Source organism: Watersipora subatra, chromosome 3 (assembly GCF_963576615.1).
Source record: "Watersipora subatra chromosome 3, tzWatSuba1.1, whole genome shotgun sequence".
NCBI lineage: Eukaryota > Metazoa > Bryozoa > Gymnolaemata > Cheilostomatida > Watersiporidae > Watersipora > Watersipora subatra.
In genome coordinates, this window is record NC_088710.1 from 58486459 (window position 1) to 58501122 (window position 14664).

Genomic DNA, 14664 nt, shown 5'->3' on the forward strand with positions numbered 1-14664 from the left:
CGTCATTTCCTTCTATTCTTTGCCGCGCGAGGCCGGAAAACGTGAACATGCGCTTATTTACTTTTTCACCGATCCTAGACGTCCTTACTCCTTAGAAATAAAGACCGAATCGATATGTTACGGTGATCAAAAACAGAAATTTTAAACACGGTTTTTTTTAATTATTTAATTTAACAAAAAATGGTTTGAGATTACTGGTGTTCTACAATGTTTATTATATTATTTCACGCACTAATTTTATCTACGTTAAATGTGTAGGCTACAGCCAGACCTGCCAACCCAAGAGTGGGGCAATGCGTGAGATTTGGTTTTGGGGTAATTGATGTATCAATGATAATATATATAAAATTGTGAAAATTGGGGCAAAAATCTCACGCATTTTCATTTTTTCTTTGGGGTGATTGCGTGAGTCTCACGCCCAAGGCGTGAGAGTTGGCAGGTATGGCTACAGCTCATGTGTCGTTTGATTTGGAATAAATTATCAAACTAGCCAAAGATTTGTTTTGGTTGTGGAAAAGAAATGCTAATAAAATCGGTTTTAGGAATTCAGTAAAATTGTGAGCCAAAACAAGAAAGTGTTGTTCTGGATCAGCAAATCTTAGTGTTGAACCGCAAAGCAGTTTGAGTTCATCTAGTTGCCTCTGCCCTTGTGAAGTCATATTCTTGCTGGCACAGGTGAAAGCGATTGAGGGCTGACAAGTTGAGGAAATCCGCAAATTATCACATCACAAAAAACACAACTGCTACCAAACAGTGCAGCAAACGTTGGCATACATTAACAATCAAGCATGAAGATCTCAAGCAAATGGAATGCTACTAAACATATTGTTGTACGGAAATACTGCGAAAACAACATACTAATAGGAATGCAGCCCAACCACAGGATAAGCATATAATAGGTACAAGCAGCAAGACACCCAAAGACATCAAAAGATCCAATAATTAGAAAATGTCAAAAGTAAATTAGAAACTACAAAATTGGAAGAATCAATCATAGAAATTACGTCAGCGCCAAATGGCGAACATGCCAAAAGGATGATGAAGTAATTAAACCTACCAACCGCCATCACCAGAAAACCATCAGAGAAACATTAAAGACGAATCAAATGAGTACACACATATAGATCTGCCACCCCTGTCAAACCTGACCTAGATACCAGGAGTAAGTCACGAGCTCCACCCTACATGTCAACATCACGTGTACCAGCTGAAGACTTATGCAAACCAGATATCTTCACACTCCTGACATAAAGCATTGAACCTTAACACTCAACCTAAACCCACAGGCTAGCCATCCCACATGCCAGACGTCTATAAAAGAGAACACCTCCAATGACTCAGCATCTCTATCTCCATCCCTCTCTCTCTCTTCCCGAGGGCCTCCTTGGCCGCTCTCTCCCCTGCCTGCTGAGAAGTCTCTCCTCCCCCCTCTGGAGCCTCCCTTTCTCTTCCCTCTACCCTTTCCTGACCTATGGAGCCTCCTTCACCATCATCAGCTGATCCTCTTCTACTTCCCTATCTCCACTACTGATCCTTTACATATAAGGACTGCTATGACTCTCATCTGACTATCGAAACTCGCAGCCATATGGACTGAGCAAGCAAATATGGACGACCGTTCAAGTAAGGATGTAACTTTTATTAGCTATTTTAACCTTTTGTCATTAATATTATTGTTTAAAATTTTGTTATTTGTGTATTTTAATTGTTGGACTTATGTAATAAAAAAATTAACTTTTACTGGTAAATATCAGTATTGCTTACAACAGCTTAACACTTTCACTTGTACTTGAACCAGTAATAATCAAATTAGTTCCCACAAGCTACGCAAAAGTACACAAACTAAACATATTCAAAATAGAATAATATGACAAGCAATTTCAACACTGATGTTGTGCGTGGATTCGGATTAGTTACGCATAACATAATTTCTCCACATCCACCCATAACAATATCAAGCATGGGAGTTATCCAACAATTGCAGCGAATAAAACATGAATATCTCGAAGTCCGGTAAGTATGGAGTCGTCTGACCTTAACCATAAAGTAGATTTGAAGAAAAAATAGCACAACATTGGATTATTAATGATCATCACCCTTACATATGATAGAGAATAACATATTCCGGCAATTACCAATGGGTATTCTACAAAGCAAATAGCTTTACAGAGTAACAGGCACAAACAGAAATATACATTCTGGATAACACTCGCATTACAAAAGCTAGCTGGATTCACGACATGCTTAAGCATTGTAACGGTGAGCATACACTAAATCATAAACCAGTCATAAATGAGACGAGTATTTACAACACTTTATTTAGTATATATTGTAAATATAGCTTGGAGCATCATTTCATTATAGACAGTATTGTGTTGTATAACAGCAGAAAAATATGACATAGTCATTCATGAACTCAGATATTTTATTTTACGAAAAAAGGTTGATAAAATGGCTGTGAAAAGAGTGACATGGATTATAGATATTCTTTTTGCTTTCTCCGTAAGCTAATCAGTAGGGTCTTAAAGTGAGGATTTCTTGAAAATAGATTTCGCAGTTCTACCACTGATAGTTTTTGTGTTATGGCCAATTTTGTACAATTTGTTGCTAGACTTGGTATAATTTTTGCGTGTTGTCTTGGGATTCCAACATCAGGAAGGAATGTTTGCTCACCGCAGTAACCCTAAAAATTTCAAGTATCTTAAGAAATGATGCAAGAACCACAAATAAATTCAGCAAGACATTCGGCAATGACTCAAGGTCAAGTATAAAAGAAGGGCAAAATCAAGAGAAAAGCAGAGAGGTACAGTCAGAGGGAAAAGAGCCAGGCCAGAGGAAGCTAGTGGAAGCCCAAGATGGAGCCTGCGGCAGTCAGCTTGCAGAAGGTCTACTCTATCTAGATATAAAAACAAAGCAAACACAATTCACCCAAAAAGGTGGCAAACCAGAAAGTCATAAAGCCCTCAGAGAAGAGAGTTTATTCAACCCTGCTAATAAAGAAAGCTATCACTACACATCCAGTAGACACACACTCATTTAACCTAGAAAAGACATACGAAAACAGGGCCGAGTATACAAGCATATTGTTATTTTGGCTTGGGCTATTAAGTATTGCTAGACTAATTGTTATTTTGACATTTTGAAGATAAATAGACCTTTCAGATACCTGAAAAAATAATACCTCCAGACAATTCAAAGTCTTATAACCCTGACACCACTTGTTTTGAACATTACTATCTGGGCTTACCTTTGGCAACAGTACAATAATGTCATAACTTAATTTCAAAGAAAATCATAGAGGTGCTCACCTCCATTATTTAATTTGTTGGCTCACTTTTGCTTTATAGCAATAGTTTGATTTGTGTGGGATAGAAGCATCACCTAATCTGCGACCAAAGTTTATTTTAGGAGAATTGAACCCAAGGTTCAGAGGCTAACCGTCACACATAGAACCATCGTAAAATATTAACTCAGAAGAAACAAAAGCATTGCATTTTATATTATTGTTAGTTTATCAATAAAATTTAAATAACAACAAACAAATTTAAATAGCAAAAACAATTATATACATTAAACATATATATATTATTATATTGTTATTATTATTAACAGAAAATTTTCTCCCTTAAAGGTTGACTTCACGAAAATTCATATGAAACACCACCATTTCTATAAAAATTAATGGAAATTTAGGACTTAAATTAGAATGCGTCCTATACACAGTTACACAGTTTTGCTGTCATTTTTGAGGTCAAATATCCACTGCGTCCATCCATAGTATCATCCTATACGTGGGTATTTACGGTAATTAATAATTAGTAATGGCCTTTTTCACTCGATAAGGGGTCTATAGGCTCTCGGTATACCTAGACGGATGCTGAGCTGTATGCTTCATTGCAATCCTTCACTGAATGTTTCGCTGAATCAAAGCATTTAGTGAAGGATCCAAGACGTTTCCTAAATTCTTCGCATTTTTGTGTGAGTGGGTATGCCTCCAAATTGCCATGTTACAAATGTTGCCAGAGGCTTGCTATAAAACAGAATCCTTTAATTCTACTATTTGTGTTTGTAAGCAGGTTTTTATCTCGGTTTTGCATCTGTGTATTTAGTTTATTTGTATGATATGTCGGAGAGCAGAAATGTTGCATCAGGTATCATTTATCGCATTAGGTATCTCCTTTAATCATGGTTTTGCAGGCGAGCAGTATTAATGTCTCTGCTACAGGGTGGGACTTTATTAAGTTAAGCTCTGAGGACTTTCTAACTTACCTTAGTGTTTTCCACTTTAAATGCCACCTATTTTTCTGTGTTTTAGATGGCTAGTAGATAATTATTGCACATTTGATGGGAATAAAATACTGAACATAAACAGATGAGCCATTTCTGGCTCAGATCCAAAAGAAACAATTAAGTAATGCAAAACATTCACATTAAAGATCTTGTAAAGGATGACTGAAATGTTAAGCTAAACTCAAAATATACAATGTAGTGTGATTCAGGAACCATGTACATCTACTAGATTGAAGTTAACGACATGGAGATTGAAAACGCTGAATAGCTAAGAACGAATTATCATATCACTCATAGTAACATAGCAGAATTATAGGCTCTGATAAAAGCATGACCTGGGCAATAAAATTGAGATATAATGTATGGAAATATTTTGCGATTCCGCAAATGTAAATAGTTAAATTTGATCATGTCTCGGAGATGTAAAGAAGTAAAAGGCCAATGTTGATTGATCGTAGGTTAGATATAATTGCACAAATGGTTGCAAAGCTTCAGTTGAAAGTAACTAAAAAAACTGGACTATTAGCTGAAAGTGTTGCTAATACACTCTTTTGGTTCTTGTTGCAATGACTTTAATGACAGTCCTCTGAACCTGCAATCTTTACAAGAAGTCATTTCAAGTAAACTGTTGTCATTGTGTCTGAAAATGCACATTTTAACATTAGGGAGAAACTGGTGTATTGACTTGTGACTTAGCAAGTTTTTAACAATAATTACTCTGTCTTTGTTACATTGAAACATACTGTAAGACCTCTATTTTTCAATCCTTCTCCTATAGTAACATTTTATTAGAGGTGATGTTTAAATAGAGGGTGCCACTGTATTTTTCAACTAGCTCATCAGTATTTTTATAAAAATAAATTTAACCCTTCTACGGCGATGTGATGCTGATGTCAACTATATTCTGCACTCTCTTTCGGGTGGGCCGACATAAATGTCGTCGACCTCAGCATTTTTGCTAAACTGTTTTTCATATACACCGAAGTATCAGACTGAATTAAACAGAGAACTGCTTTGAGCAGAATACAGTTATTCCGATGGTGTCGCTTTCAAAGTTTTAAGGGAAAAACTGTAAAGCTTTGGAGTTGGATAACGGACTTTGATACGCCATAACAATGGCTGCTCTTATGTTGTACAGTATTCCTGAAGAATATTCTCATCATTCATATAAACACTTTAAAGTCTTCAGGTAAGATTGTAAACCACATTACGGACGAATCTGATCGGATGTGTGTAGTTCTGATGATTGTGACGATCGATTTTCTCAGGTACATTGTCACAAAAACCATGGTAACCACTACAGCAACAACGAAAAATTTATTGTTATTGATGTAACCGAGTCATTATTAGTACCATTTTGTGGACACTTTTCTATTGATCATTTTCTATTATGGGTTCATAATGATCAAAGTATGCCAAAATGACAGTCAAATAGAAGTGGCATTCAATTAAAAGGTGGGACTCATTTTTCAACCCTTCAACTATAATGGCATTCTATTAGAGGTGGCGTTCAAATAAGATGGCTTTCAAATAGAAGTTTTACGGTATACCCTTTGAAAATGTTAGCTGCAGATGTGGCTTATGTAACTGGAAAGCTGTACTTGGTATAAATTCATTATAGTCCAAATAAATTACAGTGTGGGTGTTAGTAATGAGCTATATTACTAAAATATATTATTTAGGATGAAAGCCACCAGGTGAACAGTTATGTGACCACAACTCTTGTATCAAGGTAACAAAATGAAAAATAATTTTTTTAGATGTTTGGTGTGCTATATGTCGGTGTTCTGTAGTTCATAGATACAGATATTAAAATAATAGAACTGTATGGTAGGACTCAGGCAAATGTTGGCCTGATCAGGAAATGGTATCCTGAGCTATGACAAATATGCCAACTCAGACTTTGCATGTTTTGAGCCTAGATTTTCAAAAAAAGCTGTTCAGGCAGTTAAGCAAACTACTTCAGATGTCATTAAGCTAATTCTGGTAAGGAGTCCACATACACTAGAAAAATTTGGTTGTGTAACTAAGTGGACAAAGGTACTGCTGTTATGCATACTAACAATGTTACTGAGTTTTCAATGTTACACACGATGGTTTGTAGTGATAAAGGATCCTATTGGTTCAAGACCCAATGGGAAGCCCTAAAGCAGAAGATTTAGTTTTCAAATGGGGTTTACACATGATTATGAAGGCAACTTATGTAGCTCTGATAGTTATGTTGGAAATAGTACATACTAGAATTGTGACTATGTGGTCAGCATCGGGGAAAGTAGAAAAGAAGACACACAGATGGTTTTTTAGTCAAAATGCCAGGTTCTGAGTAATGTCTAATTTTATTTCCTGCAATGGTTATGCTTTGTCTTGTTTGTGTCTTATTGTTTGGTGATTTTGTTTTGCTATTTGTCACTACATGTATAATAATTGCTATGTTGCAGCGGTTAATAAAGTCAGTTGTATTCCAACAAACAAAGACTACCCTGTTGGAGGCGAGTAATAGTAACGATGTTAGTCTGATTACAAGCATATGCTCATTTTAGGACTGATGCCAAACCAATGCGCCGAAGACTCCTTGATTATCATATTTGTATGTTAAACTTGTCCTGTTGTGTTACAAAACCAGCCTAAAAATGACTGGTAAAAAGGAGGTAAGCAAAAACGTTTTTCGCTAATCTGTAAGTTATTAGTACAAACAGTTGATATCGCTGATTTCATGTTGTATTGTTTTGTTTATATACTTAGAATTTTTACTCAACACATTTTTAGTTATATGCCCACAGTTAGTTTAATGAAATTGGTCTATAATTTAACTAAAACTTCAATATTCAATCAATCATCGGTTAAGCAAATGTTGTATTGCTGAATATGTTTTAGGAAACAACTCATGACTTGAAGGAACTTGACGAATTCAGGTTTGAGGTAGAATCATCAGGCTTAGGTACACTTGAGGTAGGAATCACAGTTTATTATGGCATGTTGTGATGTAATCATCTTAAACCAGTCATGTGTTATACCAATAAATGTGTGTCAATATATATTTTATATCTATAAATCTCAGTGTTTGTCTGTCTGTTTGTCTGTCATTCGTCTGTCCAGCTATAGCTATAAAGTTTTAGGAATGAAAAAACCTAGTTCGCGCTGGATTTAAACTCGCAACCTCCAGGTCTGCAAACAGGCTTACTAAACCACTAGACTACATGTCCAACTGGCCGTAGTGATGAATAATTGTGAAGATATTTATTACATCGGTTAAAATACTCCCGCACAAAGCGCTTTGAAAAATACTATTGGTTATTACTAACACGCTTGACACCCATGTTCATTACAAATCATTGAGATCATTACGCATAACGTGACGATTATTAAGCTGGCTTCAGACACGGCTCTTATTATAGGAAAGATTACACTAGCTTAAGTTACTAAATCCATTGTGTAATTATTTTATTACCTGTGCAACGCCAGGCATTCAGCTAGTATATTATATATATTCAGCATTGGTGTCATCTTTGAATTACATGCTTTTAACCTGCTTCTGGTAATAGCAGCATGAAGTTGCCTAATTAGTTCCAGAGTTGTCTTACCTCGTTAATTTGTTATTCGAAAGGTTATTTGGATTTTGCATGCGAACTATTACATATATTCTGGTTTGTTTGATTGTCTATTGCAGCTTATATCTGGTGAGGCAGAGATATTTGGCACGGAGCTTGTTCAAAACAAGGTTTACACCTTTCCAGCTGGATCTAAAGCTGCTGTCTTCACATTTAAAGGCTGCACTATTAAAATATCCTTTACAATAGCTAATAAGAAGTATTTGTAGTTACATTTCGCTATATCTTTTCATCATTGTATCAAAGTATGTTATTGGCTTTATCAATTCAAAAAGGTGATGCTAATTATTTGATGTAAACTTATTTGACAAGGCTGGAAGTCAAAAGCGTCATATATCTGGAGTTATTTATTATGTATTTAGTGGTTGTAAAGCTCCCATTTATCATGGCGATTAGTTCTATGTCCTTATATCGCAGCCTAGCTTTGTAAAAGGTATTTGAACAATTTAAGTAACTCTAAAACTACACCTTATCTGTATATATTTCTCAATGTTGGTCGTGTGTGTATCTGTTGTCATTAGGCATGTCCAGCTATAGCTATTAAAATCTTTGAATAAAGAATCCATATTGCAGAAGATTTGATCTAGGACCCTCCAGTTCACTACTTCGATGCCTTGCCAATTCAGCCACGCATGCTTGATGGATTCATTATGCGATATATGCCGCTATATGGGATCAAATACGCTACCGCTTTTCACAACGACGCAACGTGATGGCGTAACGTCATGAGAAACGATAGCTCTTATTAGTTAACTTATTCAAATTATCTATTGGCAATATGCCAGGCTAATAGCAAGTGCCAGGCAGCTTTCATTACCTCTCATTGTTTATAAGCCGGGCAACGCTGGGTAGCACAGCTAGTAGGGCTATAAAAAGAATACAGATACGGATATGCGGGTTTGCAAAACTAGAGTCTGGTCTTACTCAGGTCTTCAAACTTTTAGACCAGATCATGCTAGTGTTGTCATTATTGTTTTCACTAGTATGCTAGGAGTCCCGTACATCGTGAGAGATTGTCATGTGTGAATCAGTATACGCATAGTTATTCGTGTAGCGGCGAGGTGATCAAGTGGTGTAGTGGTAGTGCCCTTGCTTTGAATTTGAAGTAACGGGTTTGATCCCCATGCTAGGCAATGTTTTTTCCTAACGCTCCTAGAGTGGCTTCCGACAGACGGACGAATACAGCTCTTATTATAGTAAAGATTGTAGTGTTATTGGTCTCGGCTATGATAATAATATTAATAGTATATGTTACCTCCAATTACTCATAAAACACAGCGTGCAGTCAGTGAAACGACGCTGATACCTTGAAAGCTAGGTTCCTTAGCCGAGCACACTTGGTGGGAAGCTTTGAAGTTGCATACATGGCAGGACAAACGCCCATGCTGACATATATGAATGTACACGCAGCTCTCGAGCAGCTGAGAAACCAAGCTGCCGATAAGAACAGCAGAGGTCCACGGGTGTTAATCACTGGACCAAAGGATGTTGGAAAAAGCACTTTGAGCAGAATTTTAGTAAATTATGCTGTCAGGTAAGATTCATAAGTTCTATCGCTCTGTTTTATTAGCTACAATTCAATCTGCTACCTTTCAATATTTGAGATTTGGCATATTTGCTTGCATAAATTAAGATGTAGCTTTAATAGTAAATTCAGTTTGTTACAATCGGCTAATATGGCATGTTTATGCCCAGAATTAAAGTTGGTACTTCCAACTATCAATAGTGCACCCTGTAATATCAACTTCTGTTTATTTGAGCTAATGTCAGCGCACTTAGCGTTTTGATGCCAGCACATTGATTTTAATTATACTAATTAAAGGATTGAATTTTTAAAAAAAACGTGGATATCATTAATTTTTACATGAAACCAGTGGTTGTATCTTATCGCGAGAGTTATATTATGTTCGGGTTTGTAGAGTGGAGAGAATTCCTATATTTGTTGATTTAGATGTTGGGCAAGGAGAAATCTCTGTTCCTGGCAGTATGGGTAAGATGCGAGTATAAATTCTCAAAATAAAATTATGAATTTGATTGAATTCGTTATTTTTTTTGAAAATTGATTTGCGTGTATATATTTTTGTTGCGTACGCATGTATGTAATACAGGCTCTTAATAAATGGCTCTTGTGTATGCAGGAGGCCTCATCGTGCAAAGGCCGCACAATATAGAAGATGATTACCCACAAGCCATTCCTCTCATTTATCACTTTGGACACAAGAGTCCTAATGACAACATCGTTCTCTACAATAAGTTAGTCAGCGCTCTCGCAGAAACTATCAATCAGCGCTGTCAAAGCAACACTACTGGTATGTTGGCAGCAATCATTTATTCAAGCTTGAGGTAGTGTTTTAATTTGAAATTTTACATTGTATGGAGGCTGTAGTTGTAGGAAAGACTGGCCTTAAAAATTGTGTATGCCTTTGCTTATTGCATATTCATGTAATTTCATTAACCTGCATGAATGGTCATTAACTTACATGAACCGTGAATTGGAATGGCATTTCTATTGCTGGGTATCAACATTGTTCAATGTTAAGTTTTAACAATTCCCTGAAACTTTGATGTTTAGCTGATACCGTATCTTGAATATCTAGTAATGACCAGGCTATGTATGCGATGTAATACATCACTAACCTGGTTTGTGGAGCCTTCGCACTGGTTTTCTCTCATAACATTTCTATTCATTAAGCTAGTGGTCTTCATTGGCAAAATGACTGTTTGAAAGTTAATACGTCCCAATATTTATTTACATGTTGGAGTTGTCTTGTCATGAATTATCTCAAAATGGTTCAATACATTATTGTTATTATAGTTTGTAAATTAAGCTTTTATGCAGCTCTGTTGGAAGCTCTATTACTCTTGTAAACTTACTCTTATCACCACACAAGACTTCCTGTTTCGAACCTTGTGGCAACATGTGACATGTATAGTGTAGAGGCTTTACAGCTAACATGGTGATCATGCATTATTTTTTCCATTTCTCTAGTCATGCTTACAGTTATGTTTCCTTCATTTTTATTTTACTTGTCAACTCATAAAATAACGTTTAGTTTTTATTTAACCTCTGTTTTGTGTTTTATCTAAATTTATGTTAAATCTAAAACCTATGTTTTACCTAAATTAGCTGTAGGCGACAATTTGGACACATGTTGAAGAGAATGAAAATATTGTGACGGTATGTGAGGTACTGCTTGTGAAACATCTACTTTGTTTGCAGCCAATGTCAGTGGCTGTATAATAAACACTTGTGGATGGATAAAAGGTGGTGGATACAAGAGTCTTGTGCACATAGCAGGAGCCTTTGAAGTAGACATTGTAATTGTAATAGACCAGGAGCGTTTATTCACCGAGCTAAAGAGGGATATGCCCGACTTTGTGAAGATTATACAGCTACAAAAATCGGGTGGGGTAAGTCTTACTCATCGGTGTGAACACAATAGAAACAGCTTTTAATTTCTACTTAACTTCATGGTTGGCTGTCTGTTTGCATTGGCAAATCTGCTCAAAGTTCTAAAGGTGAGAATATACGATCACCTTTAAATACAAACTAATTTCCAACATAGATAGTTCAAAATATTGGATTACTGCTTCACTAATTAAAGGTTGACTTGCAACAAAATTCACCTTACAGTTATTTGGTATCAAAAGATTCACCATGTCTTACTCTGTTGTGTTGTAGGTGCGAAATATGTGGGAATGTGATTACAAGCTCTTTAAAAGCTAAAAAACGAACAGTTAATCGCAGCCACACGAGACCGCCGTAGTTTGGAATCTCTTTCCAAAACAGCTCAAATGGGATGTAGTTGTACAAGAAGGCTTCCGTTTATATTTTCATGCAACCCCATTCGTCAAAATATTTTCACAAATATACTTCATGCATTCAATAAAACCATGGCTATTGTCCTTACGCGTCTATTTCATCATCATTGTAATGCTGTCACTTTGAGCACTGATATCTCAAAACCTACGTAAAAAATCGTTTAATTTTTTAACCTTAGCTCGAAGGTGTGCATATCATCCTCTGATAAACATGACGAGCCTGTTGGTCACCTGTGATAGTCGAATAATGCTGTAGAAATTGTTCGCGTTGTTTGACAGGAAGTATGGGTCACATGATCCGATTACGACTAGATGATTAGACCAAGCTGAAACAAAACTGTAAAATAGTGAGCATCTGTATTTGATACGGGCTTTTTGGTAGAACCCGAAGTGTTTGCCATAAACTAGTACTACGATAAGTTTTATATTGAGCCTTTTATTGGCCTTTCAATTTACGTGAGAACATCACGTGACAAAACAATAACCAAATGTAATGAATACGTCAAAGAAATAAACTGCTTCCAATCTACGGCAGCTTTTCGTTTTTGAGCTTTTAAGAGCTTGTAATCACATTTCCACATATTCGGCACTTACAACACAACAGAGTAAGACATGGTGAATCTTTTGATACCAAATACAGTCAAACATGGATAACTCGAACTTCAAGGGACCGAGCAAAAGTGTTCGAATTATCAGAGCATTCAAGTTATCAGAGCACTGTCACAAGTCCATGTATTTACTTATTTATTAGTAGATACATGTACATATGCAAACTATAATATAAATCAAAAGCACAAATGGCTTGTTTCGAATTAAATGCTTCTAATGTAAAGTTTAAAACGTTTTTATCAAAAAGTATAGAGATTTTTCTATCACTTGAGATTGGTTTGTTGTTTGAGGTGATGTTATTGCCAGGACGTTTTTTTAGATTGACATTGGCAAAACTTGATCGTTGTTGAAATGCTCAAAAGAAAAGACATCTTTTTCTTTTGAGCGTTTTACCCACGATCAATTTTGCCGAGTTTTTTTGAAGTTTATGCAACTTCAAGAAAAAGTTACCAAAGAAAAATCCCTTTACCTGGGATTCGTTAAGAGCAACACTCCGAGGCAGTTCAATTAAAAGTTTTACGAGGTTTAACGGTACATTGTATATCACTCACGCTTTTTGAATGGATAGTTATTGAATGTACACACGTATTCTGTGTTTAGGTCAAACGATGAATAGTTTTTTAGCTATGACAACGTATACGTTTAATAAAAACAATTTTAAGACGTTTTAAACATTCAACACTCCGACGTTGATTCAACACGGAATCAACGTCGGAAAACTATTCGTCACGGGCTAGCCGGGTCACGCACTCAAGGATTTTCGCCACGCACATACAAAACAACATGCTGCTTTTGTTTTGTATGTGCGTGGCGAAAATCCTTGCGCGCGTGACCCGGCAAGCCCATGCTATTCATCGTATAGCAGTATAAATCAAATTTCACCAAACCTTTAGAAAAGTCGTTGACAAAATGATTTTGCCGATGGTGGTAATAACAACGCTTATGAATTACGAAAAGATGAGGTTTACCTCTATGGCTTTGAATAAAGTGATTTTCTAAAGCGATAACAACCGTTTCGGTAGCCATTGGGCAAAAAAACAGTTCGAATTAACAGTGTTGAGTTCGAGTTATCTATAGCAATTTATCATTACGTGGGAACGGACCAAAGAAACCGTTCGAATTAACCATGTTTTCGAGCTATCCGTGGCCGAGTTATCCATGTTTGACTGTAACTGTATTGTGAATTTTGTTGCAAAGTCAAGGTTTTAAACAGAATCTTCTTTTTTCATGCTTTCACATAGTGCACTTGTTTCAAGGCTATATATAGTCACATAGTGCACTTGTTTCAAGGCTATATATAGTCACATACTGCACTTGTTTCAAGGCTATATATAGTCACATAGTGCACTTGTTTCAAGGCTATACATAGTCACATAGTGCACTTGTTTCAAGGCTATATATAGTCACATAGTGCACTTGTTTCAAGGCTATATATAGTCACATAGTGCACTTGTTTCAAGGCTATACATAGTCACATAGTGCACTTGTTTCAAGGCTATATATAGTCACATAGTGCACTTGTTTCAAGGCTATATATAGTGAGTTCAGGTATTTAGAGTTGTTTATGGGTTCTAGAAAGAATTAACAAGCTCTGTGTTTTTATAAGAATATTTATTCTAACACTTCTGACACTTTCGACATATGATTCAAATGTGAGAGTTGGTTAACTTCGTATGTTTCAAGTTTAACCGCTTTTCTAATCTAGCAATGTTTGTCCTATAAATTAGTTTAATTTCAATGTTTATAAGACAAGCATCACATGTGGTTCACGCATCATGGCCTGGCTATCATGTAGTTTATGTGCCACTCTTTAGGAATAATTGTTGCCCCTGGCAAACATTTTCAGTTTTTATCCTTCGAGCAGGTGAGGTGATACCATTACTCTTCCATTAACTTATAGCCTGATTTGATTTCCATAGAGTTGTTTTGTTACCAATAATTACCGTAATCTGTCTTCTATTATATTGATGCAGGTTGTGGAAAGAAGCCGTGAGTCTCGTCTAAATTCAAGGGATACCAGTATACGCAATTATTTTTATGGAAAAAAAGGAGAGTTCTCTCCTCACTGTTTCTATATAGACTTTGCAGATGTTCAAATATATCAAATCGGCGGTAAGATCTTTTTATGCATTTTATGGCAGCATTTTAACTAGTAAAGTTTTTATTTTTGTTATTAAAAATCCATTTGAAAAATAATACATTTGTATTTTTTTAAATGGATATGACATAGCATATACCATAGTATGGACAAATGTTGACTTATAATCGTCTCTATATATGAATTTTTCAGCTTCGAAATAAAAATTGAGCGAATATTTGTTCTGACGTACAAACT

At 35.9% G+C, this 14664-nt stretch overlaps 1 protein-coding gene across 2 annotated transcripts in view; it reads left to right on the forward strand.

The window, feature by feature from the left end:
- The first annotated feature begins 83 nt into the window (after window positions 1–83).
- LOC137389580 (polyribonucleotide 5'-hydroxyl-kinase Clp1-like) overlaps window positions 84–14664 on the forward strand; it is a 21539-nt gene continuing 6958 nt past the window's right edge. The window contains exons 1-9 of one of the 2 annotated variants that reach the window (XM_068075630.1): window positions 84–111; window positions 6830–6938; window positions 7165–7239; window positions 7958–8071; window positions 9236–9432; window positions 9818–9888; window positions 10037–10207; window positions 11119–11309; window positions 14303–14441. In XM_068075630.1, the coding sequence (XP_067931731.1) occupies window positions 6921–6938; window positions 7165–7239; window positions 7958–8071; window positions 9236–9432; window positions 9818–9888; window positions 10037–10207; window positions 11119–11309; window positions 14303–14441 (976 nt within the window). In that variant the 5' untranslated portion in view covers window positions 84–111; window positions 6830–6920. Of the gene's footprint in view, window positions 112–5894; window positions 6023–6829; window positions 6939–7164; window positions 7240–7957; window positions 8072–9235; window positions 9433–9817; window positions 9889–10036; window positions 10208–11118; window positions 11310–14302; window positions 14442–14664 lie in introns of those variants that run through there. The other variant, XM_068075629.1, reaches the window with a different exon arrangement.